This window comes from Hydractinia symbiolongicarpus, chromosome 8 (genome assembly GCF_029227915.1).
Source record: "Hydractinia symbiolongicarpus strain clone_291-10 chromosome 8, HSymV2.1, whole genome shotgun sequence".
Taxonomy (NCBI): Eukaryota; Metazoa; Cnidaria; class Hydrozoa; order Anthoathecata; family Hydractiniidae; genus Hydractinia; species Hydractinia symbiolongicarpus.
In genome coordinates this window covers 2,709,882-2,734,955 of record NC_079882.1, presented here as the reverse complement: position 1 = coordinate 2,734,955, position 25,074 = coordinate 2,709,882, and the positions used below count along the sequence as shown (strand labels likewise).

Below are 25,074 nucleotides of genomic sequence, written 5' to 3'. Positions count from 1 at the left end.
AGTCTAATTTTTAAGACATATTTTTTTATTATAGTCGACTAGGTGCGAGTTAGTCAATTTTCGAATATGATGTAAACATACCCACGTGTTTTGTGCTTGCTGGTTTATTACCTTTTTTTAAGAAATTAAGCAAAATAGAGAAAAGACACAAATTCTAAATCTTCCCAACAAGATTTTTCATAAACAAATTACTTTTCAAAAAAAGTTTGTGTGTGTGAAAATAATCATGCGTGAAACATAAAATTTCGTGATCGCGTAACATCGCCCTTGTGGACATGTAAACAAGAGGTCGCTACCTTGACATCTGCAATCTCCCAACCGGATCGACTACACCATGGTGTTGCTCATTTCAATTTAGGAGGATAGATCCTAGTTCCAATTGACGATGCAGAGGTAAATTTTAGAGCTAAAGTAAGGGAAAAACAAAAAAAATCTTTATTTACAAATTTGAATTTAATGCTTCTAGCTAGCTAGGTATTCTCGATATATATATATAGCTATATATATACTTTAATTTTCTGATCATTTTCAACAAGAATAACCAGGTAAAAAAAACGCGTAGGTGAGGTAAGGTTATGTACAGTACATAGTCGTACATGCAGTGACTGTAAAATTGAAGGTATATAAAATATTTACTAAGCTTGATAAGTTTTGGCGAACTAATTATTTTTGACACTTTTGTTCTCAGTAGGAGCCAATTTAAATTTGTGTCTGCTAATAGGTGGATTAATATTTTAGTAGCGTCACAAGAAAACTTTGAGGCTAGTTTGGCACGACTACTCACAAAAAATGAATTAAATGTGTTTGCAATTTCTTTTGGGTGACATGTTTTTCAGCACTATTGTTTTGGACTACTTGTTTTATTGAGGTAGCATTGTCTGATTTATCAGGAACCAGTTTTTGTTAGAGTTTTTCACAGTTACTTTGGCCTGTTTTGATCCAATTACTTTCTTTAAATTAGTGACCATGCCTAACGGCTGGAAAATTTGTGTTAGAAAAGGGGCCACTGTGTTAAAATTTTCATTCAGTTTCCCAAGGTCGTAATTATTAACATATATGTCTCAAACCTTGGCACCAGCTTATGAAACACTGGCTTTTAGAAAAAATAATAATAATAATAATCAATATTTAAAGTGGCTAGCCTAGAAAATCACAAAAATCTATAGTTGGTGGATTGTTTCCACTGGGGGCCACTAAAACAAAAAAACAAAACAAAAAATGATAAACCTTAGACTGCTTCAGCTCAATCAAACATAGTAACATTTATAATCTGTGAAAATTGAAAAGAAAAAGAATAAAAAACAAAAATTAAAAAGTTAAAAAGTGATCTCCATTAGAAATTGCCAAATACATTAGAGATGGAAGTCTTAAACAAAAGCAGACTTCCATCACAGCTCTAAATGGGAAGGCTTTTTGCCAAATTCTGTGTTGACCAAGAGCTTCAAAAAACAGGTTCACACAACCTGTTTTTTGAAGCTCCTCTTGTTTGATGATTATGACAGTTTTTTGTCAAAAGGAATTTTGAGCGCATGTAATCATGAGCAATGTGATTCATGGCCTTGAAACTAATATGGCATTGTTTTTAATAAGTAAATTATTTGTTGAATATTCCCTCTCTTTCCCAAAAAAGGTACGGACACATTTTAATCGTATTTCTAGTTTTCCCAATCTACCTTGGGTGGCACAAGCCTATGCAAAGGAGCAATAGTTGAAATATGGCATGACAAGTGCATTAATTAAAAGTTTTTTTGTGTGAAGTGTTAAACAGGATGTTAAACATTAATGTGCTCTTCCCATTGCATTTTTTGATCAAATGTTATCCCAAGATTTTTGCTCCTCTTCAAAGAATACCCATACAGTTGATAGTTTTGTTCTCAACTTTTTTTAACTGGCTGTGGTTGCCGTAAAAGATTGTTTCAGTTTTGTCCGTACAATAGTCATTTTGTTATTATTCAAATAATAAATAGCCATAGATGATTACAATCATTGCCCGTCAATGACAGCTGTGACTGTTGAAACGTAGCCTAAATTAAACTCGCTTGTTCATGACATAGATAGATAGATAGATAGATGTGCATATTTTACATGGCTAGCCTCACAAATATCGAGGGATATACCCTGTCTATTATTTCCAGGAGGGGCCATGGCGTAGATGGAGAGTCCTAGAGTATTTAATGCTCATTTTGAGCTACGCAGACCCAATTAGAGCCCGCGCTCTACTAGACAACTCCCGGCAACATCCAACGGCCCACACAGTGTGCCATCTTCCCAATTTCCCTCCCTAATTTATGCTCTAGGTCGGCAAAATTTCGCCTGCCTTCGGCAGTTTCAGATTGGCACTTCCGTGTTGACTTTAAATTCTTCAGATTCACAGGGCCGCTGTATGTATACCAACAAGAATGTTTTGAAATCTTCTCTCACATTTAGATGACTTTAAAATGGTTATAAAATGTTAGCATTGGAATATTATAAAGCAGAAGCGGTTGGATTCTTTTTTGATGATTATCTACTGATGCTTCGTTTTAGGGTAAATTTAGTCTAAAACGCTCTGTAAAGATGCAATAGTTTTTGACATATGTATCATGTGAAGAAAAAAAAATTTATGCAAGTCATTCAATGTATAGTTTCCTCACTTATGTATTAACTTCCAGTTAAAAAGCAAATTTTCCCACATCTGCTATTCATGGAAATTTGCTAATTGCCTTGTTAATTGTATTTTACTGAGTACCAAAGGTAAATACCTTGAAACAGTAACAAGTAAAACACTTCTCTCTTTGGTTTAAGACAAGACAGCCTTTTTTTATCTTAACAATTGTAGATTTCGATGTGAAACATGTAAAGAGGGGTGCTAAGTTTTCTCTGATATTGTCCAATGTCACAATATTCTATTTTTACATAAACTATTTCATGAAAAATTGCCTGCTTCTATCTTTAATACATTTGCTGTTGACTTGAATACATTTGCGGTTGAGAAGATTGGTTTGATCAATCTCCCTACCTTTAATACTATTTTTTTGGTAAAAACTCAATTAGATTTAATGCCGTTAATTCCTGGAATAAGTTGCAGTCTTTAAATTTGTTTCCTTGATTATGTTTATCTTAGAAGTGATCTGAAAAAAAACTTTGTTTTCTCTTACTACTCCATCCTGAATTGTCAGACTTGACCATTTGTTTCTCGCTTGGTTGTTTATCATTTGACCCACTATTATGTGTGTGTTGTTTTGTGCATCTTGTATCGTTTACTGTAATTGTCTAAGTTGGCCATACCCTTTGCCTTAGCTTTATGCTATTAGGTATGGTCTCCCTTCAATAGCATTATATGTTTTAATTTTGTTACCATGACTAATTATTATATTTATTTTCTTTTTCTTTATATTTATTTATTTTTATTTTAATTGTATATAACTGCTATTGATAAATAAAATATCCATCCATCCATCTAGTTGAACATTCTCAAAATAGAAAACTAGTTATGGAGAATGCTTTATATAGAATAGTATGTATGATTCGATATGACATTAAAATAAAAGCGCATGCAAAATGTGATTTACCGCTTATTTAAACAACATCTAAACAATATTTTAAAGTTATCTTCCAGAAGCTACATACTTACAAATACATCAGAAATACCATAGGTATAATTTTAATAGCTAAAACCCCCACCTATCCCCTCCACCCCACCACTCTTCAACACTAACTGGGATGTATGATTTTAAAATTGCTCTTACTAAGGAGGGATTTTGCAGCACTGCCGATATAAGCCAACTGATATGTGTAAGAAATCCTCCACATCTGACTTGTTGATGCTGTATGGACCTGTAAAACAGCTGTGTTGAACAATTTTAGGGGGATAATGGTGCCAGAGTTATAAAAGACTTATTTTGTAAATGTCACTTCCAAGATTTGCATGTATGCAATTTCATAAAACCTGATTGTCCTAGTCTTATATCAATCTCTTAATTGTGATTGGCCTGTTTTATACAGCTCTGAGAACTGTTTAAAAATGATTACAATTCTTGTAGTGAAAAAAGACACATTGTTTTACAAAATATATTTATGTGGTGAGTCTTTATTTTATGTTAGAAAGAATATTCAGTCACAAAGATGAGAAACTGACTTGAAATTGTGGAAGTTATGTGGTGATTGATGTGAATTTGTGCTATGGAAGAAGCAGGAATGATAAAATTCATTGATCAATACAAAGGTTTGAACATTTTTACCTCAGAGAGTACAGTAACTCCAATTCTAAACACTCGATATACCTAGATTTTCCAGACTTTAGACCTACTGTCTGAGTGACTCTTAGTAACTATAAATGTTCAGTTGCTAGTATTTTTGCATATCTTCGTGTCTCTTTATCCAATAAAAAGTCTTAATTGGTAAAATTAGAAACTTTCTTGCAAATATGATGTCATTTCTAATCCCAACGATGTCATGATATTTATTTTTTTACATGGAAGGAGTTTGTTAAGATATTTCAAAATTATGCCAACAGGTTGTTATACTCAGGAAATATGGCTACAGGCACTTTATATTCTGTCTAAATTTTAAAAGGAAAAGAACTCAGACTTGAAGAAGTTTGGTTTCCATGTTGATGTAAAATGCTTTAGCCATTTTCATTTTGATGATTTTATAACTTTTAGCATTTCTGATTTTCCTTGATGCTTATTTAGAAGTTTCACACAGTAAGATTAATTTCTACTATTTTAGGAATGTTTTCAAAGGAGATCCCAACTAAAATAGTATGGTTAAGCCCTTTCAATGACGGTCACACTCGACCAGAGAAAAGCTTAGAGATCCCCTATTGTGACAGTTACAAACCTGTTCGACCAAGATCAGCCTACATAAATATAAACAGCAAAATGGTTGACCAGCTGGAACATGAAAATTTAATCGATATTTTGAAATCACTGGAACGAAGAACAGGGTAGGTTTTATACCTTCAGTAATTTTTACAGGAAGAAATATTCATTAATTTCAGATTCGCTCAAACATTTTTTTGCAAAATAAACCAAAGTCAGCCATTTGTGAAAATTAATTCACAAAAATAAAACATGGTCTGCATAACCTAGTTAAATAGGGTATGGTTGGGAAGATACACAAATTTGAATAGACTCTTCTTTATTAATAATCAATTATGTGCTATTACTCTTTTGGTTTTGCTACTAGTATTTGTGTCATTCATTTTTCTTATCAGTGTATAGTCATTCTTATTTTCTCTAATTCTCAAAAATTATTTCATGCGAAAAAATTTTAACATTCAGGAAATAAAGAAAATTTCTTCCCACCAAAATTACTTCCCTTATATATAATTTAAATTTGTTTTACAAAGCAAAGGAAATAACAGGAATTAGAACTGCCAATGTAAAAACTAATATTTTGACTTAATTTTGATTGACGTGATTGAAAGTGGATAAACTTATGTTGCATTAGCCTTTAAAAACAGAAATAAATATAATTTCCTAACAATCTACTATGTTAATTTCAGTTATTTTGTATCTTTACTGTAAGGATTCGACTAACATTTTCTTTCAGCCACTCCCTCGCATTAGTTTTTAACTCCTGATAATCCTTTATAAAAAAGTCGAACCACATCCTTCCTTAGTAGTTTTTTAATTTCCATATTCATGTCTACCATTGACAAAATTGTGAGAAATCAAACGATAGAAAGAAAACATCTAAAAAACATTTTTCTTTCTTTTCAGCAATGCTCCAGTCAGACATCATCAAAACCTTGAAGTGTCTCTTCTTAACTCACTGCATGATATATATGATGACCAGAAACCTAAAGTTGTAACTTTGAAAGTCAAACATAATAAATTCAAAACTCAAAAGGAGGCATGGGCGGTTAATGTAGAACAAGATAAGCCACATAAAGGTAAAAAAAGAGACAATGTCTATTACCATAATAATTTTTGGCCAAATGACATACATTATTCGAGTAGAGAGGAATCACGACCTGAACAGTTTATGTCCATCATCAACACAATTGAAAACTCAAATAGAAGCATTCAAGACACTATGCGTTATATAAATAAACCTGGGAATGAACTATTGAAGAGGTACTCTCCAATTCCTGTTACAAACATCGAGTTTCAAGAAAGCCTTCATCAAAAGAGATTCACGGAACGGAAACGAGCCTGCCGCAGTGCACCTGTCAATCGGGATTTGTTTTATGTGAAACGTTACCAAGAAAGTCTGGCTAGATATCAAAATTTTTGTTTGCAACCTATTAAGACACCATTTTTAACACCACAACAAGGTGTAAATAAAGAAAACGTAAATTGTATGCATGAAGGTATGTACTCATTTTATTCACATTTATTTTTAAAAAAATCTAAAATGCTAAATTATCTTAGGGGTTTAAACAAGATTCGTTATTTTTGTAAGGAATAGTTCAATATAAGATCTAAAAAATATAGTTTTGTGAGTGTGACATCTTCAATGCCTTCAATATTTTATTTTATAAAAAGGACATAAATTTGACTTGGTTTTCACACTGCTGTAGGAAAAAATTAAATCTTCTGGAAGTCCACTATATTTCGGTCAATACTCTAAATATTTAGCCAATTTGTCAATATCTAGCCAATTTGTCAATATCAGCCAATTTGTCTATATCTAGCCAATTTGTCAATATCTAGCCAATTTGTCAATATCTAGCCAATTTGTCAATATCTAGTCAATATCAGTCAATTTGTCAATATCAAGCCAATTTGTCAATATCTAGCCAATTTGTCAATATCAGCCAATTTGTCAATATCTAGCCAATTTGTCAATATCTAGCCAATTTGTCAATATCAGTCAATTTGTCAATATCAAGCCAATTTGTCAATATCTAGCCAATTTGTCAATATCTAGCCAATTTGTCAATATCTAGCCAATTTGTCAATATCTAGCCAATTTGTCAATATCTAGCCAATTTATCAATATCTAGCCAATTTGTCAATATCTAGCCAATTTGTCAATATCTAGCCAATTTGTCAATATCTAGCCGATTTGTCAATATCTAGCCAATTTGTCAATATCTAGCCAATTTGTCAATATCAGCCAATTTATCAATATCTAGCCAATTTGTCAATATCTAGCCAATTTGTCAATATCAGCCAATTTATCAATATCTAGCCAATTTGTCAATATCTAGCCAATTTGTCAATATCTAGCCAATTTGTCAATATCTAGCCGATTTGTCAATATCTAGCCAATTTGTCAATATCTAGCCAATTTGTCAATATCTAGCCAATTTGTCAATATCTAGCCAATTTATCAATATCTAGCCAATTTGTCAATATCTAGCCAATTTGTCAATATCTAGCCAATTTATCAATATCTAGCCAATTTGTCAATATCTAGCCGATTTGTCAATATCTAGCCAATTTGTCAATATCTAGCCAATTTGTCAATATCTAGCCAATTTATCAATATCTAGCCAATTTGTCAATATCTAGCCAATTTGTCAATATCTAGCCAATTTGTCAATATCAGCCAATTTATCAATATCTAGCCAATTTGTCAATATCTAGCCAATTTGTCAATATCTAGCCGATTTGTCAATATCTAGCCAATTTGTCAATATCTAGCCAATTTGTCAATATCTAGCCAATTTGTCAATATCTAGCCAATTTGTCAATATCTAGCCAATTTGTCAATATCTAGCCAATTTGTCAATATCTAGCCGATTTGTCAATATCTAGCCAATTTGTCAATATCTAGCCAATTTGTCAATATCTAGCCAATTTATCAATATCTAGCCAATTTGTCAATATCTAGCCAATTTGTCAATATCTAGCCAATTTGTCAATATCAGCCAATTTATCAATATCTAGCCAATTTGTCAATATCTAGCCAATTTATCAATATCTAGCCAATTTGTCAATATCTAGCCAATTTGTCAATATCTAGCCAATTTGTCAATATCTAGCCAATTTGTCAATATCTAGCCAATTTATCAATATCTAGCCAATTTGTCAATATCTAGCCAATTTGTCAATATCAGCCAATTTGTCAATATCTAGCCAATTTGTCAATATCTAGCCAATTTGTCAATATCTAGCCAATTTATCAATATCTAGCCAATTTATCAATATCTAGCCAATTTGTCAATATCTAGCCAATTTGTCAATATCTAGCCAATTTGTCAATATCTAGCCAATTTGTCAATATCTAGCCAATTTGTCAATATCAGCCAATTTATCAATATCTAGCCAATTTGTCAATATCTAGCCAATTTATCAATATCTAGCCAATTTATCAATATCTAGCCAATTTGTCAATATCTAGCCAATTTGTCAATATCTAGCCAATTTGTCAATATCTAGCCAATTTGTCAATATCTAGCCGATTTATCAATATCTAGCCAATTTGTCAATATCTAGCCAATTTATCAATATCTAGCCAATTTGTCAATATCTAGCCAATTTGTCAATATCTAGCCAATTTATCAATATCTAGCCAATTTGTCAATATCAGCCAATTTGTCAATATCTAGCCAATTTATCAATATCTAGCCAATTTGTCAATATCTAGCCAATTTGTCAATATCTAGCCAATTTGTCAATATCTAGCCAATTTGTCAATATCTAGCCAATTTGTCAATATCAGCCAATTTATCAATATCTAGCCAATTTGTCAATATCTAGCCAATTTATCAATATCTAGCCAATTTATCAATATCTAGCCAATTTGTCAATATCAGCCAATTTATCAATATCTAGCCAATTTGTCAATATCTAGCCAATTTGTCAATATCTAGCCAATTTGTCAATATCTAGCCAATTTGTCAATATCTAGCCAATTTGTCAATATCTAGCCAATTTGTCAATATCAGCCAATTTATCAATATCTAGCCAATTTGTCAATATCTAGCCAATTTGTCAATATCTAGCCAATTTATCAATATCTAGCCAATTTGTCAATATCTAGCCAATTTGTCAATATCTAGCCAATTTGTCAATATCTAGCCAATTTGTCAATATCTAGCCAATTTGTCAATATCAGCCAATTTATCAATATCTAGCCAATTTGTCAATATCTAGCCAATTTGTCAATATCTAGCCAATTTGTCAATATCTAGCCAATTTGTCAATATCAGCCAATTTATCAATATCTAGCCAATTTGTCAATATCTAGCCAATTTATCAATATCTAGCCAATTTATCAATATCTAGCCAATTTGTCAATATCTAGCCAATTTGTCAATATCTAGCCAATTTGTCAATATCTAGCCAATTTGTCAATATCTAGCCGATTTATCAATATCTAGCCAATTTGTCAATATCTAGCCAATTTATCAATATCTAGCCAATTTGTCAATATCTAGCCAATTTGTCAATATCTAGCCAATTTATCAATATCTAGCCAATTTGTCAATATCAGCCAATTTGTCAATATCTAGCCAATTTATCAATATCTAGCCAATTTGTCAATATCTAGCCAATTTGTCAATATCTAGCCAATTTGTCAATATCTAGCCAATTTGTCAATATCTAGCCAATTTGTCAATATCAGCCAATTTATCAATATCTAGCCAATTTGTCAATATCTAGCCAATTTATCAATATCTAGCCAATTTATCAATATCTAGCCAATTTGTCAATATCAGCCAATTTATCAATATCTAGCCAATTTGTCAATATCTAGCCAATTTGTCAATATCTAGCCAATTTGTCAATATCTAGCCAATTTGTCAATATCTAGCCAATTTGTCAATATCTAGCCAATTTGTCAATATCAGCCAATTTATCAATATCTAGCCAATTTGTCAATATCTAGCCAATTTGTCAATATCTAGCCAATTTATCAATATCTAGCCAATTTGTCAATATCTAGCCAATTTGTCAATATCTAGCCAATTTGTCAATATCTAGCCAATTTGTCAATATCTAGCCAATTTGTCAATATCAGCCAATTTATCAATATCTAGCCAATTTGTCAATATCTAGCCAATTTATCAATATCTAGCCAATTTATCAATATCTAGCCAATTTGTCAATATCTAGCCAATTTGTCAATATCTAGCCGATTTGTCAATATCTAGCCAATTTGTCAATATCAGCCAATTTGTCAATATCTAGCCAATTTATCAATATCTAGCCAATTTATCAATATCAGCCAATTTGTCAATATCTAGCCAATTTGTCAATATCTAGCCAATTTGTCAATATCAGTCAATTTGTCAATATCAAGCCAATTTGTCAATATCTAGCCAATTTATCAATATCTAGCCAATTTATCAATATCTAGCCAATTTGTCAATATCTAGCCAATTTGTCAATATCTAGCCGATTTGTCAATATCAGCCAATTTGTCAATATCTAGCCAATTTGTCAATATCTAGCCAATTTGTCAATATCAGTCAATTTGTCAATATCAAGCCAATTTGTCAATATCTAGCCAATTTATCAATATCTAGCCAATTTATCAATATCTAGCCAATTTGTCAATATCTAGCCAATTTGTCAATATCTAGCCAATTTGTCAATATCAGTCAATTTGTCAATATCAAGCCAATTTGTCAATATCTAGCCAATTTATCAATATCTAGCCAATTTATCAATATCTAGCCAATTTGTCAATATCTAGCCAATTTGTCAATATCTAGCCGATTTGTCAATATCAGCCAATTTGTCAATATCTAGCCAATTTATCAATATCTAGCCAATTTATCAATATCAGCCAATTTGTCAATATCTAGCCAATTTGTCAATATCTAGCCAATTTGTCAATATCAGTCAATTTGTCAATATCAAGCCAATTTGTCAATATCTAGCCAATTTATCAATATCTAGCCAATTTATCAATATCTAGCCAATTTGTCAATATCTAGCCAATTTGTCAATATCTAGCCAATTTGTCAATATCTAGCCAATTTATCAATATCTAGCCAATTTATCAATATCTAGCCAATTTGTCAATATCTAGCCGATTTATCAATATCTAGCCAATTTGTCAATATCTAGCCAATTTGTCAATATCTAGCCAATTTGTCAATATCTAGCCAATTTGTCAATATCTAGCCAATTTGTCAATATCTAGCCAATTTGTCAATATCTAGCCAATTTGTCAATATCTAGCCAATTTGTCAATATCTAGCCAATTTGTCAATATCTAGCCGATTTATCAATATCTAGCCAATTTGTCAATATCTAGCCAATTTATCAATATCTAGCCAATTTGTCAATATCAGCCAATTTATCAATATCTAGCCAATTTGTCAATATCTAGCCAATTTATCAATATCTAGCCAATTTATCAATATCTAGCCAATTTGTCAATATCAGCCAATTTATCAATATCTAGCCAATTTGTCAATATCTAGCCAATTTGTCAATATCTAGCCAATTTGTCAATATCTAGCCAATTTGTCAATATCTAGCCGATTTATCAATATCTAGCCAATTTGTCAATATCTAGCCAATTTATCAATATCTAGCCAATTTGTCAATATCAGCCAATTTATCAATATCTAGCCAATTTGTCAATATCTAGCCAATTTATCAATATCTAGCCAATTTGTCAATATCTAGCCAATTTGTCAATATCTAGCCAATTTGTCAATATCTAGCCAATTTGTCAATATCTAGCCAATTTGTCAATATCTAGCCAATTTGTCAATATCTAGCCAATTTGTCAATATCTAGCCAATTTATCAATATCTAGCCAATTTATCAATATCTAGCCAATTTATCAATATCTAGCCAATTTGTCAATATCTAGCCAATTTGTCAATATCTAGCCAATTTGTCAATATCTAGCCAATTTGTCAATATCTAGCCAATTTATCAATATCTAGCCAATTTGTCAATATCTAGCCAATTTATCAATATCTAGCCAATTTGTCAATATCTAGCCAATTTGTCAATATCTAGCCGATTTGTCAATATCTAGCCAATTTGTCAATATCTAGCCAATTTATCAATATCTAGCCAATTTGTCAATATCAGCCAATTTATCAATATCTAGCCAATTTGTCAATATCTAGCCAATTTGTCAATATCTAGCCAATTTGTCAATATCTAGCCAATTTGTCAATATCTAGCCAATTTATCAATATCTAGCCAATTTGTCAATATCTAGCCAATTTATCAATATCTAGCCAATTTGTCAATATCTAGCCAATTTGTCAATATCTAGCCAATTTGTCAATATCAGCCAATTTATCAATATCTAGCCAATTTGTCAATATCTAGCCAATTTGTCAATATCTAGCCAATTTGTCAATATCTAGCCAATTTGTCAATATCTAGCCAATTTATCAATATCTAGCCAATTTGTCAATATCTAGCCAATTTGTCAATATCTAGCCAATTTGTCAATATCTAGCCAATTTGTCAATATCTAGCCAATTTGTCAATATCAGCCAATTTATCAATATCTAGCCAATTTGTCAATATCTAGCCAATTTATCAATATCTAGCCAATTTATCAATATCTAGCCAATTTGTCAATATCTAGCCAATTTGTCAATATCTAGCCAATTTGTCAATATCAGTCAATTTGTCAATATCAAGCCAATTTGTCAATATCTAGCCAATTTATCAATATCTAGCCAATTTATCAATATCTAGCCAATTTGTCAATATCTAGCCGATTTGTCAATATCTAGCCAATTTGTCAATATCAGCCAATTTGTCAATATCTAGCCAATTTATCAATATCTAGCCAATTTATCAATATCAGCCAATTTGTCAATATCTAGCCAATTTGTCAATATCTAGCCAATTTGTCAATATCAGTCAATTTGTCAATATCAAGCCAATTTGTCAATATCTAGCCAATTTATCAATATCTAGCCAATTTATCAATATCTAGCCAATTTGTCAATATCTAGCCAATTTGTCAATATCTAGCCGATTTGTCAATATCAGCCAATTTGTCAATATCTAGCCAATTTGTCAATATCTAGCCAATTTGTCAATATCAGTCAATTTGTCAATATCAAGCCAATTTGTCAATATCTAGCCAATTTATCAATATCTAGCCAATTTATCAATATCTAGCCAATTTGTCAATATCTAGCCAATTTGTCAATATCTAGCCAATTTGTCAATATCAGTCAATTTGTCAATATCAAGCCAATTTGTCAATATCTAGCCAATTTATCAATATCTAGCCAATTTATCAATATCTAGCCAATTTGTCAATATCTAGCCAATTTGTCAATATCTAGCCGATTTGTCAATATCAGCCAATTTGTCAATATCTAGCCAATTTATCAATATCTAGCCAATTTATCAATATCAGCCAATTTGTCAATATCTAGCCAATTTGTCAATATCTAGCCAATTTGTCAATATCAGTCAATTTGTCAATATCAAGCCAATTTGTCAATATCTAGCCAATTTATCAATATCTAGCCAATTTATCAATATCTAGCCAATTTGTCAATATCTAGCCAATTTGTCAATATCTAGCCAATTTGTCAATATCTAGCCAATTTGTCAATATCTAGCCAATTTGTCAATATCTAGCCAATTTGTCAATATCTAGCCAATTTGTCAATATCTAGCCAATTTGTCAATATCTAGCCAATTTGTCAATATCTAGCCAATTTGTCAATATCTAGCCAATTTGTCAATATCTAGCCAATTTGTCAATATCTAGCCGATTTATCAATATCTAGCCAATTTGTCAATATCTAGCCAATTTATCAATATCTAGCCAATTTGTCAATATCTAGCCAATTTGTCAATATCTAGCCAATTTGTCAATATCTAGCCGATTTATCAATATCTAGCCAATTTGTCAATATCTAGCCAATTTGTCAATATCTAGCCAATTTGTCAATATCTAGCCAATTTGTCAATATCTAGCCAATTTGTCAATATCTAGCCAATTTGTCAATATCTAGCCAATTTGTCAATATCTAGCCAATTTGTCAATATCTAGCCAATTTGTCAATATCTAGCCAATTTGTCAATATCTAGCCAATTTGTCAATATCTAGCCGATTTATCAATATCTAGCCAATTTGTCAATATCTAGCCAATTTATCAATATCTAGCCAATTTGTCAATATCTAGCCAATTTGTCAATATCTAGCCAATTTGTCAATATCTAGCCAATTTATCAATATCTAGCCAATTTGTCAATATCTAGCCAATTTGTCAATATCTAGCCAATTTGTCAATATCTAGCCGATTTATCAATATCTAGCCAATTTGTCAATATCTAGCCAATTTATCAATATCTAGCCAATTTGTCAATATCTAGCCAATTTGTCAATATCTAGCCAATTTGTCAATATCTAGCCAATTTGTCAATATCTAGCCAATTTGTCAATATCTAGCCAATTTGTCAATATCTAGCCAATTTGTCAATATCTAGCCAATTTGTCAATATCTAGCCGATTTATCAATATCTAGCCAATTTGTCAATATCTAGCCAATTTATCAATATCTAGCCAATTTGTCAATATCTAGCCAATTTGTCAATATCTAGCCAATTTGTCAATATCTAGCCAATTTATCAATATCTAGCCAATTTGTCAATATCTAGCCAATTTGTCAATATCTAGCCAATTTGTCAATATCTAGCCGATTTATCAATATCTAGCCAATTTGTCAATATCTAGCCAATTTATCAATATCTAGCCAATTTGTCAATATCTAGCCAATTTGTCAATATCTAGCCAATTTGTCAATATCTAGCCAATTTGTCAATATCTAGCCAATTTGTCAATATCTAGCCAATTTGTCAATATCTAGCCAATTTATCAATATCTAGCCAATTTGTCAATATCTAGCCGATTTGTCAATATCTAGCCAATTTGTCAATATCTAGCCGATTTATCAATATCTAGCCAATTTGTCAATATCTAGCCAATTTATCAATATCTAGCCAATTTGTCAATATCTAGCCAATTTGTCAATATCTAGCCAATTTATCAATATCTAGCCAATTTGTCAATATCTAGCCAATTTGTCAATATCTAGCCAATTTGTCAATATCTAGCCAATTTGTCAATATCTAGCCAATTTGTCAATATCTAGCCAATTTATCAATATCTAGCCAATTTGTCAATATCTAGCCGATTTGTCAATATCTAGCCAATTTGTCAATATCTAGCCAATTTGTCAATATCTAGCCAATTTGTCAATATCTAGCCGATTTGTCAATATCTAGCCAATTTGTCAATATCTAGCCGATTTGTCAATATCTAGCCGATTTGTCAATATCAGCCGATTTTATTTACAATTTTTGAACATGACCATAGGTCTAGTCACTTTGTTAGAATAAGATGGATAAACAAAGTGGTTTTTATAGGATGTCTTTATAATCTTACCAGTTATGTTACTTATTTCGACTACTGTATTTGGTAACCTCATTGTATCTTTAGAAGAAATTATGTTTGCTTTTTGCGTTTTATGATTTTGGTATTGTTTTGTTTAATTTTTTAAGTTATAAATAAGCAACGATTTTTTCTAAATGTCTGTACATTTTATGTTTTGTACAGTGTCATCAATGTCGTTGAAAGAGATTAGTTTTTCAGGTTGTCTGCATTTATTTTCACTAGGTGAGATCTATTCGTTGTCACAAATTCAAAATCATCAACATGAAGTTGAATTCAGTGTTCCACCTTCACAAGAAACATCAAAAGGAGAACGAAATTATGAGTTCAATTTGTTGCACGGACCAGCTGTCGTCGATAACAAGAATAGTTCGATCCATCAAAACAATGATTTCGGTAGAAATGATACCAGTAAAAAGGTCAACATAATTGAAAGTGACGACACCGAAAAGAATGACGATGACCCCAGTATAAATAGGATCGCTGACAAAAATGGCAGTGTGAGTTACCGTAACGGCATCGATAGAAATAACAACAACTTTAGTCTAAATATCAATAAACGTGGCGACACCATGATAAATGATGATGTCTTAAATGACATCCTAGATAAAAATGACCACGTCAGTAAAAGTACCAGCATTAATTTCCAGAAACAAGTAAAGCATAAACAGCATCACCCAGCAGCACACAATGGGGCTGACAACGAAAGCGAAACCCATCATAATGACTTCATAAACAAGAGGCCTGAAATAAGCATTTTTATATCAGAAGACGAGACACAGTCGCAGTATAGTAGCTCGTTACCAATTAACCTTACACAATCGGCACAGTATGATTTGGATGGTAAAGAAGTTTTGTTTATAGAAAATTTAGATTCGGATAATTTTGCTTCTGAAACACATCAAACGGAAGGAAATCGAACGCAGTTGGTTCGAACAAAGCTTGAGAAGGTGAGAAGAGATTTTAAAGTGGAAAAATGAAATTTAAACACAACACTTTTCTGAATCAAAAGATAAAACATTTTGAAATAACGTGAAGAAAAACCTATAACTAAAACGTTAGCACTGAGTATAGTTTTAAAAAAGCTTTAGAAACGAAATTTTTCTCCATCTTTTTCCAGGTATAAGGAAAGGACGTTTTCTTTTTGCTTATCAAAATTTTTTGAGAAACTTATTTTTGCTCACTTTTATAGAATGTTCTTCCTGCGAAATCTGAATCAGACAATTCAGCAGAACTTGAGCAGGAAGATGCTGTCACTCTTCAGAAGTTCAATATCGACACACGACTTATGAAATCCTCACAGGAAGAGGGGATGCCTACTATTAGCTCTAAAAATGCAAACAATTCACCGAACGTGAAAAATGACCTAACAAGACTACTAAACTCGTCTGGACAACCGACCTCGACAACTTTAAGTCGCCCAGTATCTTCAAATGGCCTGCTTACTGAGTCTGCCCGAAGTATATCTTTAAGAGATTTAAGTAAAATATCGTTAGAACAGCCAGGTTCTCCTGCGCAGCGTAAAAAGTCATCTACAAGAAGAATAAAGAGTGCAAACAGTCAAGCCAAAAAAGCGAGTAAACAAAACCGATCCATTAGCAAATCTGCGCGAAAGGGAAATGTATCCACTGTAGAAAAAGGTCTCGCAATGGAAAGGAAATTGGATGAGGAAAAGCTCAGGTATTGTAAATTATACGTTATGTTAAATTAACAATTTCAGTGACGCTTCAACAAACTGATTTGCAGTCTCGTTTCTGTCAGGCACATTAGATTCGCTTTCACAACTGACTTGATGTCCTCACTTAAATGCTGCCATCTTTATTAATGAGAGAATCCTGTATACCCGTTTTTAGATATCTTAACGAAGAAGAAGAAAATCATAAAAAGGAAAGTGAAGAGCTTCAAGGTGAAGAGAAGCTACTGTTGGAAAATAAAAAGCAGATGGAAGATTCTTCAGAGCTGTTGAAACAAAAAGAAATGGAGTTAAAGATAGCTTTAGAAGAAAAAAAGAAAAATACTGTTGAAGAAAGAAAGAGAAGACGAGCGGAAGAAGCAGAGAAACGACGATTAGAAGTAAGTTTAAAAGCTTGGTGATTGGCGAGAGGTAGCATATAGGTGTCCCTCCTCCCTAACACCAATAAAAATCAATTACAACCCCCCTCCCCCCTCCCCCGCTGTGAATATTTCAAAAATTGATCAAATGATCAATTTACATAGTTAATTATCGCTGCATGTCTTTGTGGTCTCTCCTTAATGACTGTATATATGTGTTGTTTTTATTCATGCAAATAACATGATTATTTAACTTAGGTTGCACGCCGCCGTGAAGAAAAGAGACTCGCAGATATCGAGTTAGCTAAAAAGAACGAAGAATTACAAAATTTAGCACGGGAAGAACGTGAAAAAGCTGAAGTCTTGCAAGGTATTTCTTTTTTATGTATTTATCCAGCATTTTCAATGCATGGAGACACTGCTTTTAAGTCTTGCTAAAATCACTAGGCATTTCAGGATCGATCTCAGTCGAATGTTCAGACTACCATCTCCTGCAAGGTTAAAATTTACCAGAAAATATTTTGTTTCTGTGGCTTGATACATAAGCGTTGTAACTAATGCTTGACTTCTTGTGCTTTCAGCTGAACTCGATCGACTTAAGGAGGAGGATAAGAGAAGAGAAGAAGAAGAAAAGTTGCTGGAGAATGAAAGAGAAAAAGAGCGTCAAAAAGAAAAAGTACGGATGGCAGCTGAAGCTGCAGCACGTGAAGAGGTACAATGTTTTATCTTTCTATGCTTGACCTTTTTCTCCGTGTCATCTCAAATATCGCAAAATATTTTCTTTTTATCCTATCACTTGTGTTTGTTTGTTGTTTTGGGATTTTTGCTGGCATTTTTAGCCTAATTAAAAAGCTTGGTATATACAGTAATATACAGTTTAATTCCGATTTTTCGAACACCGTATTTTTCGAATTCCCCGATTTTCCGGACTACTTCCTTGAGCCCCTGGATTTACCAAGACACTCTTTTTATTTTCTTTGAATTTCTGGAAACGCCCCTTCAAAAAATAACCTCGATTTTTCGAATTTTTATGCGGAAAAAAGAACATATTTTTTGAAAATATGTCTTTAATAAGTGCTAACATAATACCACTTTTTTTACTTCGTGATGTACGATGCTCAATGGAATAACTGTTTTGAAACGAAGGCAAAAAATCTATATTTAGTGTTTTGGCTGATTATCTGAAAATGATTTTTCGAACTATTTTGTCCGTCCCGGAAAAGTTAAAAAAGATCGGGGTTAAACTGTAAAATTCGTTTGTTGACCTAAAAAACGCTAACCTTTATTTTTGCGTAGATATATTAACATTTTCTTTTTTATATATCAGGCTGAACTGAAACGTTTACAAGAAGAACGACTTGAAAGAGAAGAACTTTTAAAACAAGCAGAATTGAAATTGAAACTATTGCAGATGGAAAAAGAGCGTCAAGAAGAAATAAAAAGAATGGAGTTACTTCGCATTGAAGAGGAGAAGAATCTTCTAAAACGTCGCGAGCAAGAAAGGTGCGAGTTTTAAAGTGTCTTTATACGTGTTGATTGTCCATTACACGTGCCTAGGTTTTAAGGATTTGATAAAAGTTTCATCGGTCTTACGACTATTTTAAGTTTGTTTTTTCTTTGATTATTCTTCATCAAAAATTATCGCAAAAATCCAAGTCGATGCTCTCAAGAATTCTTAGTGTATAAAATATAGAGCACTCTTTTTAGACTTGCTGAGGAAGAAAGAAAACGAATTGAAGCCCAACGGCTGGAGGAGGAAGCTCTAACAAACGCCATGTTGGAAATCGAAAGAAAAAGGGCGGCATTGTTGAGTAGGCGAGCCAATAACATCGAAAAAAGACGGAGCTTGAGTGCCAGCAAGCGTAACCAACTTCTTACCAGATCCCGAACATTTTCGTATTTTGTAAAGGTGCCAAGAGAAGTATGGGAATTACCTATAGGTTGGCAAAAGAAACCGAAATACAAAGCTGGAGGAGGAAAATTTAAAGTTTCCTAGACGGGAATTATTTTTAACTCTACCATGCAGACAAGCGTGGTAAACTAGTTACGAGGCTTCGCTAAACATCTTTATATAACAAACGAAATACTAAGAAAATTTGCTTTTGTTAGTCGATTGTCTACTTTTTCACGGTTCTCTGAAAAATATTCTTAAATTCCAAAATTTTCACGGCGCGAATCGTCCTACGATGAAAATTCTTTGATTACGAAAGTTATATCCTGACTAGTAAACACAGGATAAGTAATATAACTACGTAATAAATGTTTTCTCTTCAAATACAAACCCTCTTATTAGAAAAACCAATATTTTTTCTTATTTCTTAATTATGCAAAAATTAAGACGTTTGTTTGTATTTAGTTAAGTTTAGAATTGTTGCATTTTTTATTGATTTTTTAAGTTTGTTTTTATTTCATACTTTTTATATTTTTTATGGAATATTTTTATGTACATTTTTTTATTTTCATTTTTTACGAGAAATTATTTATTCCTTTATTTAATCACAACTTCGAACCCAGATGTCATAATAAAAATAAACGCCAAACAGATTGGGTACGAAGTTGGTAGCGTTTGTAATTTTTTTAAGAATTTACTTTGTAAGTTATGAAATAGTTTGTGTAATATAAATTAAAATGAGTATTCAAATAGTTAAAACTGGGCTATAATTTTTTATGCATTGTATAATTTCAGTTTTTTGGCAGAGGCTGCGAGAGGATTTTTCATCAAACGGAAACAATATACCTGAATCAGAGATATTTAAACAAAACTGTAAAAATTTGTCAAAACAGACCAAATTAATACCAGGCCAAGTTTTTAATAGCCATTTGCCAAATTATTAAATTTAAAATAGACAATGACCCATTGCCAAATTAACGCGGGCTTAAAAAAATGTATTACTTCTTCAAAATTCGAACGTATGCTTAAAAACCTAAATATATTTACTGACATAGGCCCCTCTTTGAAGGGCACGCTTAATCGATTTGCATCTCATTTTGTCAGTAAATATTACCACGCCTAATTTTATGTAAAAGGAGATGCTAAATTATACTGATACCAGGTTGATCTTTATTTGCAATCTGCTAAATTTAATGTTGAATTCCATTTTAGCAAAAAGAACGAAAAATTGAGCGTGAAAGTTAAGAACAAACGGCAGGAAAGATTTTAAGGATCTTATCAGAAAAAAGGTACACATTATTTTTACGCATAACTTTTGTAATTTGCTTCACTTACCTTAAAAAGAAGTAAGAAATATTCAAAGACTTCTCCTTCTCGTCAGCATGGCGGGAAGAAGAAAGGCGCCTTTCGTTTAGCCTTTCCAAAACAAATGAGACATTTTGTTTTTAAGGGTTGATTTACACAGTAAATAAAACCAAACAATAATGTTTGAAAGATGAAAGTTCGAATGCACACAAAACATAAGAAATTTGAAATTTGGATACAAACAAGAAAAACAGTAGGCATTGTTTTACTCGATTGTCCAGATGATTGTAAAATTGCGCTAATCATTGACAATTGTCCAGCCCAGCCGTCAATCGCAAAATTTAATCAGCTATTAACGTTGGTTTTTACCAACAAATACAACATCGATACTTCAATCAACTTCGATCAAGGTGTCATAGGTGGCCTTAAAGCACATTACCTATGAAGGGTTGTACGTTTGCTATGCCGAGCCATGGTGAAAAAAGAGTCTTGCCCAAAGACTTCAATTTTAACAGCCATGAAGGTACTGGTTGATTCTTGGAAAGTTGTAACCAAAGAAACCATCGTCAACTGTTTCATGAAGGCCAGTATAACTCCTGGTGTTCAACACGCTGTTATTGCTGTTTAAGACGATCCATTTAAGGATCTCCAAAAAAGTTTGAATCAATTAAAAAAGCAGATTCTTCATTGGTGCCATATATCACAGCCACCAGTGAGTCTAGACGATGACGATGCAACTGCACCCGAGATTTTGAAGCTGATATCTAGAAGAATTTAGGAATGGGCAAGAAAATAATGGAGAGGAAGAGAGAGAGATAACGAGGTTTCAATGGAAGAAATTTGTTCCTGTTGTGGAAAAGAGGCAAAATCAGTAACTGAATCTGCTTTAGATGTGTTAAATGATACTGCCAGGTTTAGCGACGAAGGTGGGCAAGAAAATTCCATTATTTTGTTTTTTAATTGAAATTTTTTCAATCTCGAAATTTTTTTTCTTAAACAAATTTTTTTGGTACCTTGCTAGTTCGAGATAAAGAGAGTTCACTGTATCTTATTTTGCCGACCGACCGACCGACCGACCGACCCTAAAATATCTTTGTTGCTGAATCGCTCTCGCCTTATTCAGAATTTTTAGTTTTTAAATAAAATAACCAGTGTTTGTTTAGCAACTTGCATCCTCGTGTCCCGTGTTTATTGCCTGATGCCAAAGCCGCTAGCGCTTACTTGACCGTTAACAAGTTTCCCCGCCGAACTCGATGTCAAAATGCCAAGAAGGCCTAAGGCCGAGGTTGAGCAACTTGTTCTGTTCTGCAAAATATTGTGACCATGAAACATTCTTTGACTTCTTAAACCTTTTCATTTTAATCCAAAGCTGTGAAAAAATAATGTTCGCTAAAAAAGTCCATAGTAATCAATTCGCGAAAATTACCGCGGCCGAAACACAACATTGATGATTTAAACTCGCCAAAATAGTACTCGCCAAAATTAATACTCTTAATATTCTACTATCATGTTTTTCTTTGTGTTTATAATTTATCCCGAAAGATAATGCAAGCGCAGTGAGGCATGCACGAAAAATTACACGCGCAATGAGTGCAGCTAAAATGCAGCTTCTTGCAAAATCATAAATAATTAATGAGTCCTCCCTTTTTGAATTCGGCATAATTTGTTAAAAAATGGTATTTGGTTGAGACTTTAATTTACATTTGCTTTTCCAAGATTTAATTATTACGTCATACTTTCTTAACATCAACACACCGTAAAGAATATTTAAGCCGACACGTCGATACAACATTCGTAACAGATCGTAAAAGAACGTGAAAGAAGTTAAAATTACACATTACCGCAAAATTTTTGGTATCATGAATATTTAAAATCTCGTTAACAACGAGTTTATAACTTACGAGGGAGCGCTTTTATATCCGTATTATCGTTACAGCGATCCCCGACAGGAACTATACACGATGTATCGTTTTAATACGACGTAACACGAAGAAAGTTTTGATTTAATTCGATAAACATGCGGCTTCTAGCCTGCTTCTTACAATTTTTGTTGTGTTGTTGCAATTTCTCGGACGGTAAGAAGTTTTATGATAATCATCAGTAAGTGTGGTACTAGCTTGATGTCTACTGTTACATCTTTTAGGAACATTGTCTTTTTTGAAATCTTAAGCTACGCAAAGCTGATATCGTCCAAACCACGAAATAATGTTCTTTATTTGTAAAGCCTTTGAAAACTCAATTTTCTGTATGTGAAAGCTCTGAAGTTCATATTTGGTCTGACGTTATCTTAAGCGATATAGTCATTATAAGTTTGTCAGCAAATAAGGAACATCTATGTCCAGGTGATGACGATGACTAAGGTAGAAAAGAACTGTCTGTTATTTTCTGGATTCAAATCAAGACAGGATTTGGAAAAACATTTGTTTTTATGTTCTTTTGTCGCCACCCTTTTGTAAACAAACTTGGACCAGAGCAAAGGATAGAATAAGCTAAATCACTTAACTATTTGAAAAGTAGTGACATCAGAAAGGCAGGGCATTACAAACGGTAACGTAAAATGATTCTATTTTACTCTTTCACCCAACCCCCAAAACAGAGAGTCGTAGAAAAAAGGTTGTCTCATGCTTTTCTAGCTAAAACAAAACACTTTCTATGGCTGGAAGAAGCAATCTTCTTTACCATTCTTCTTTATGTATCACATCACATACAATAATCTTGAGCGCTTCTTTTTACTTAATTGCATAGCCCTAGGCACTAGGTTGTTTTACGCGATACAAAACAAACAAGAAATCTCGTCCCCAGTACCTATGTTGCTTATACTATCCAGACGATGATGCAAGTTTTCATAAAAAAACTTTTTCGTTATTTTGTAGCGTATCGCTATGTCGTGACGACGTACACAGGTGATCGCTTCGGTGCCGGCACCGATGCTAGAGTGTTTTTTAAATTGTTCGGATCGAATGGAAAAACGGACGAAAAAGAATTAAAATCATCCGGAAGAGATAATTTTGAACGTGGACAGTAAGTTGCATTCGTTTCTTCTTTCATCAACTGTTTCTTTTGCATGGTTCTTTTATTTTCTGTTATAGTAAGCAAAAAATCCTGTACATAGTGAACACTCATTGGTAACCAAAAAGGTTATGTCCTGATTCAACTGCTAAGGCGAATCTCCACTGGACGATTATAACGACAGTCGTCATTAATACTCGAATTTGATTGATCGCGATTTTCGTCATGACGAAAAGTTGAATTGGTTTCTACTTTTCGTCATGAATATCATCCAGTGGAGATTCGGCTTTAGACGCCATCGCAGCATCAAATAATCAAATGATATTTTTATTTCATTTCTTTTAATTATATTTTTTTTATTTTCGAATTGCTAGGATTGACACATTTCTTTTGGATGGAAAGGACGTTGGAAGAATTAAAAAAGCCGAAATAAGACATGACAATAGTTGGCTAGGTCCAGGCTGGTACCTGGAAAAGGTAATTGATAGCAACTGCTCCTTAGCCAAAAGAATTCAATTTGATTTTTGTTATTGCCTAGGAGGATAGTTTTTATTCCTTATTCGTTATTCATTCGTTTATTGTTATTATTATTATTGTTATTTTTATGTTTTATTCTTTTTTTAAACCTTTTTATTAAGAAAGCCAAAATGAAAAGTAGTTTAGACAAGGTTATGTCTAATCTGTAGGGAAAACTGCGTTACCAATTATTTTGCAATATGCTTCTTCTTCAGTTGACAGCAACAAGTGAAGATGGCGATTACTACGAATTTCCAGTCCATAAATGGCTTGATAAACATCAAGACGATGGTAAAACGATAAGGGAGCTAGTACCAAAGTTGATACAAAAAGAGCAAATCTCCAAGAAGGATGAGATCTTAAATGAGGAACCACGACAACCATTGGGTAACTAATAACTAATTTGAGTTTTTGCGATTCAATTTTTTTTGGCGATACCATATTTCATTTTACACCTTCTCCATAGTTATCCTCATATATTCTTAGAAGTCCCGTATAAAAAAGGGTAAAAAGCCTGTTAATTAGATATGAGGAAGCCATTACCAAGCACTCATATAGTTAATACGGTCTGGCATTATTCGACATCCTCTAAGTGCTCCATTTTCTATAAGGGTATAATTACATTGTGTTTCTTTGTCTTAGATTGTTCTTGGCCACAAGGAGTTGGCAATGGTAATATGCCAGACTCTCAAATATCAGCCTCCACTTCATTCAATGATCTTCATCTTCCTTATCATGGAAGACTTGGTAACATAGCGCCAAATTCGTTAGGTGGGTGGTGTCCCTACAAAGATGGAACATCAGAACACCTGCAGTTCGATCTTGCAGATATTAAAAAGGTGTCTGGTAAGTGTACCATGACAAACGCGTACTAGTGGTATGGTGGCCTGGGAACGATATGTGAGCAGGATATTTACTGTTGGTAATCAAGAATATTTCAAACTGAAATACGGACTAAAATAGTTAATGTGAAAGTCAAAACATAGATGGAAAAAAAGTTATAGTTTGCTCTCCTG

General features: G+C 32.7%; 3 protein-coding genes across 3 annotated transcripts; all 3 read left to right on the top strand.

Annotated features, from left to right (window-relative positions):
- Positions 1-120: 120 nt before the first annotated feature.
- Positions 121-19,970, top strand: LOC130653864 (reticulocyte-binding protein homolog 2a-like). Its single transcript, XM_057456363.1, has 11 exons — positions 121-393; positions 4,084-4,204; positions 4,711-4,927; positions 5,706-6,298; positions 15,511-16,235; positions 16,478-16,965; positions 17,139-17,358; positions 17,596-17,707; positions 17,919-18,049; positions 18,665-18,840; positions 19,045-19,970. Exons 2-11 carry the CDS (start codon positions 4,162-4,164, stop codon positions 19,331-19,333), a joined length of 2,994 nt encoding a protein of 997 aa, XP_057312346.1. The 5' UTR covers positions 121-393; positions 4,084-4,161; the 3' UTR covers positions 19,334-19,970.
- Positions 19,971-22,032: 2,062 nt separating this feature from the next.
- On the top strand, positions 22,033-24,546 carry LOC130653873 (lipoxygenase homology domain-containing protein 1-like). Its single transcript, XM_057456374.1, has 4 exons — positions 22,033-22,608; positions 23,407-23,554; positions 23,917-24,019; positions 24,274-24,546. Exons 1-4 carry the CDS (start codon positions 22,551-22,553, stop codon positions 24,451-24,453), a joined length of 489 nt encoding a protein of 162 aa, XP_057312357.1. The 5' UTR covers positions 22,033-22,550; the 3' UTR covers positions 24,454-24,546.
- On the top strand, positions 24,532-25,000 carry LOC130653875 (lactadherin-like). Its single transcript, XM_057456375.1, has one exon. It carries the CDS (start codon positions 24,586-24,588, stop codon positions 24,931-24,933), a length of 348 nt encoding a protein of 115 aa, XP_057312358.1. The 5' UTR covers positions 24,532-24,585; the 3' UTR covers positions 24,934-25,000.
- Positions 25,001-25,074: the final 74 nt, after the last annotated feature.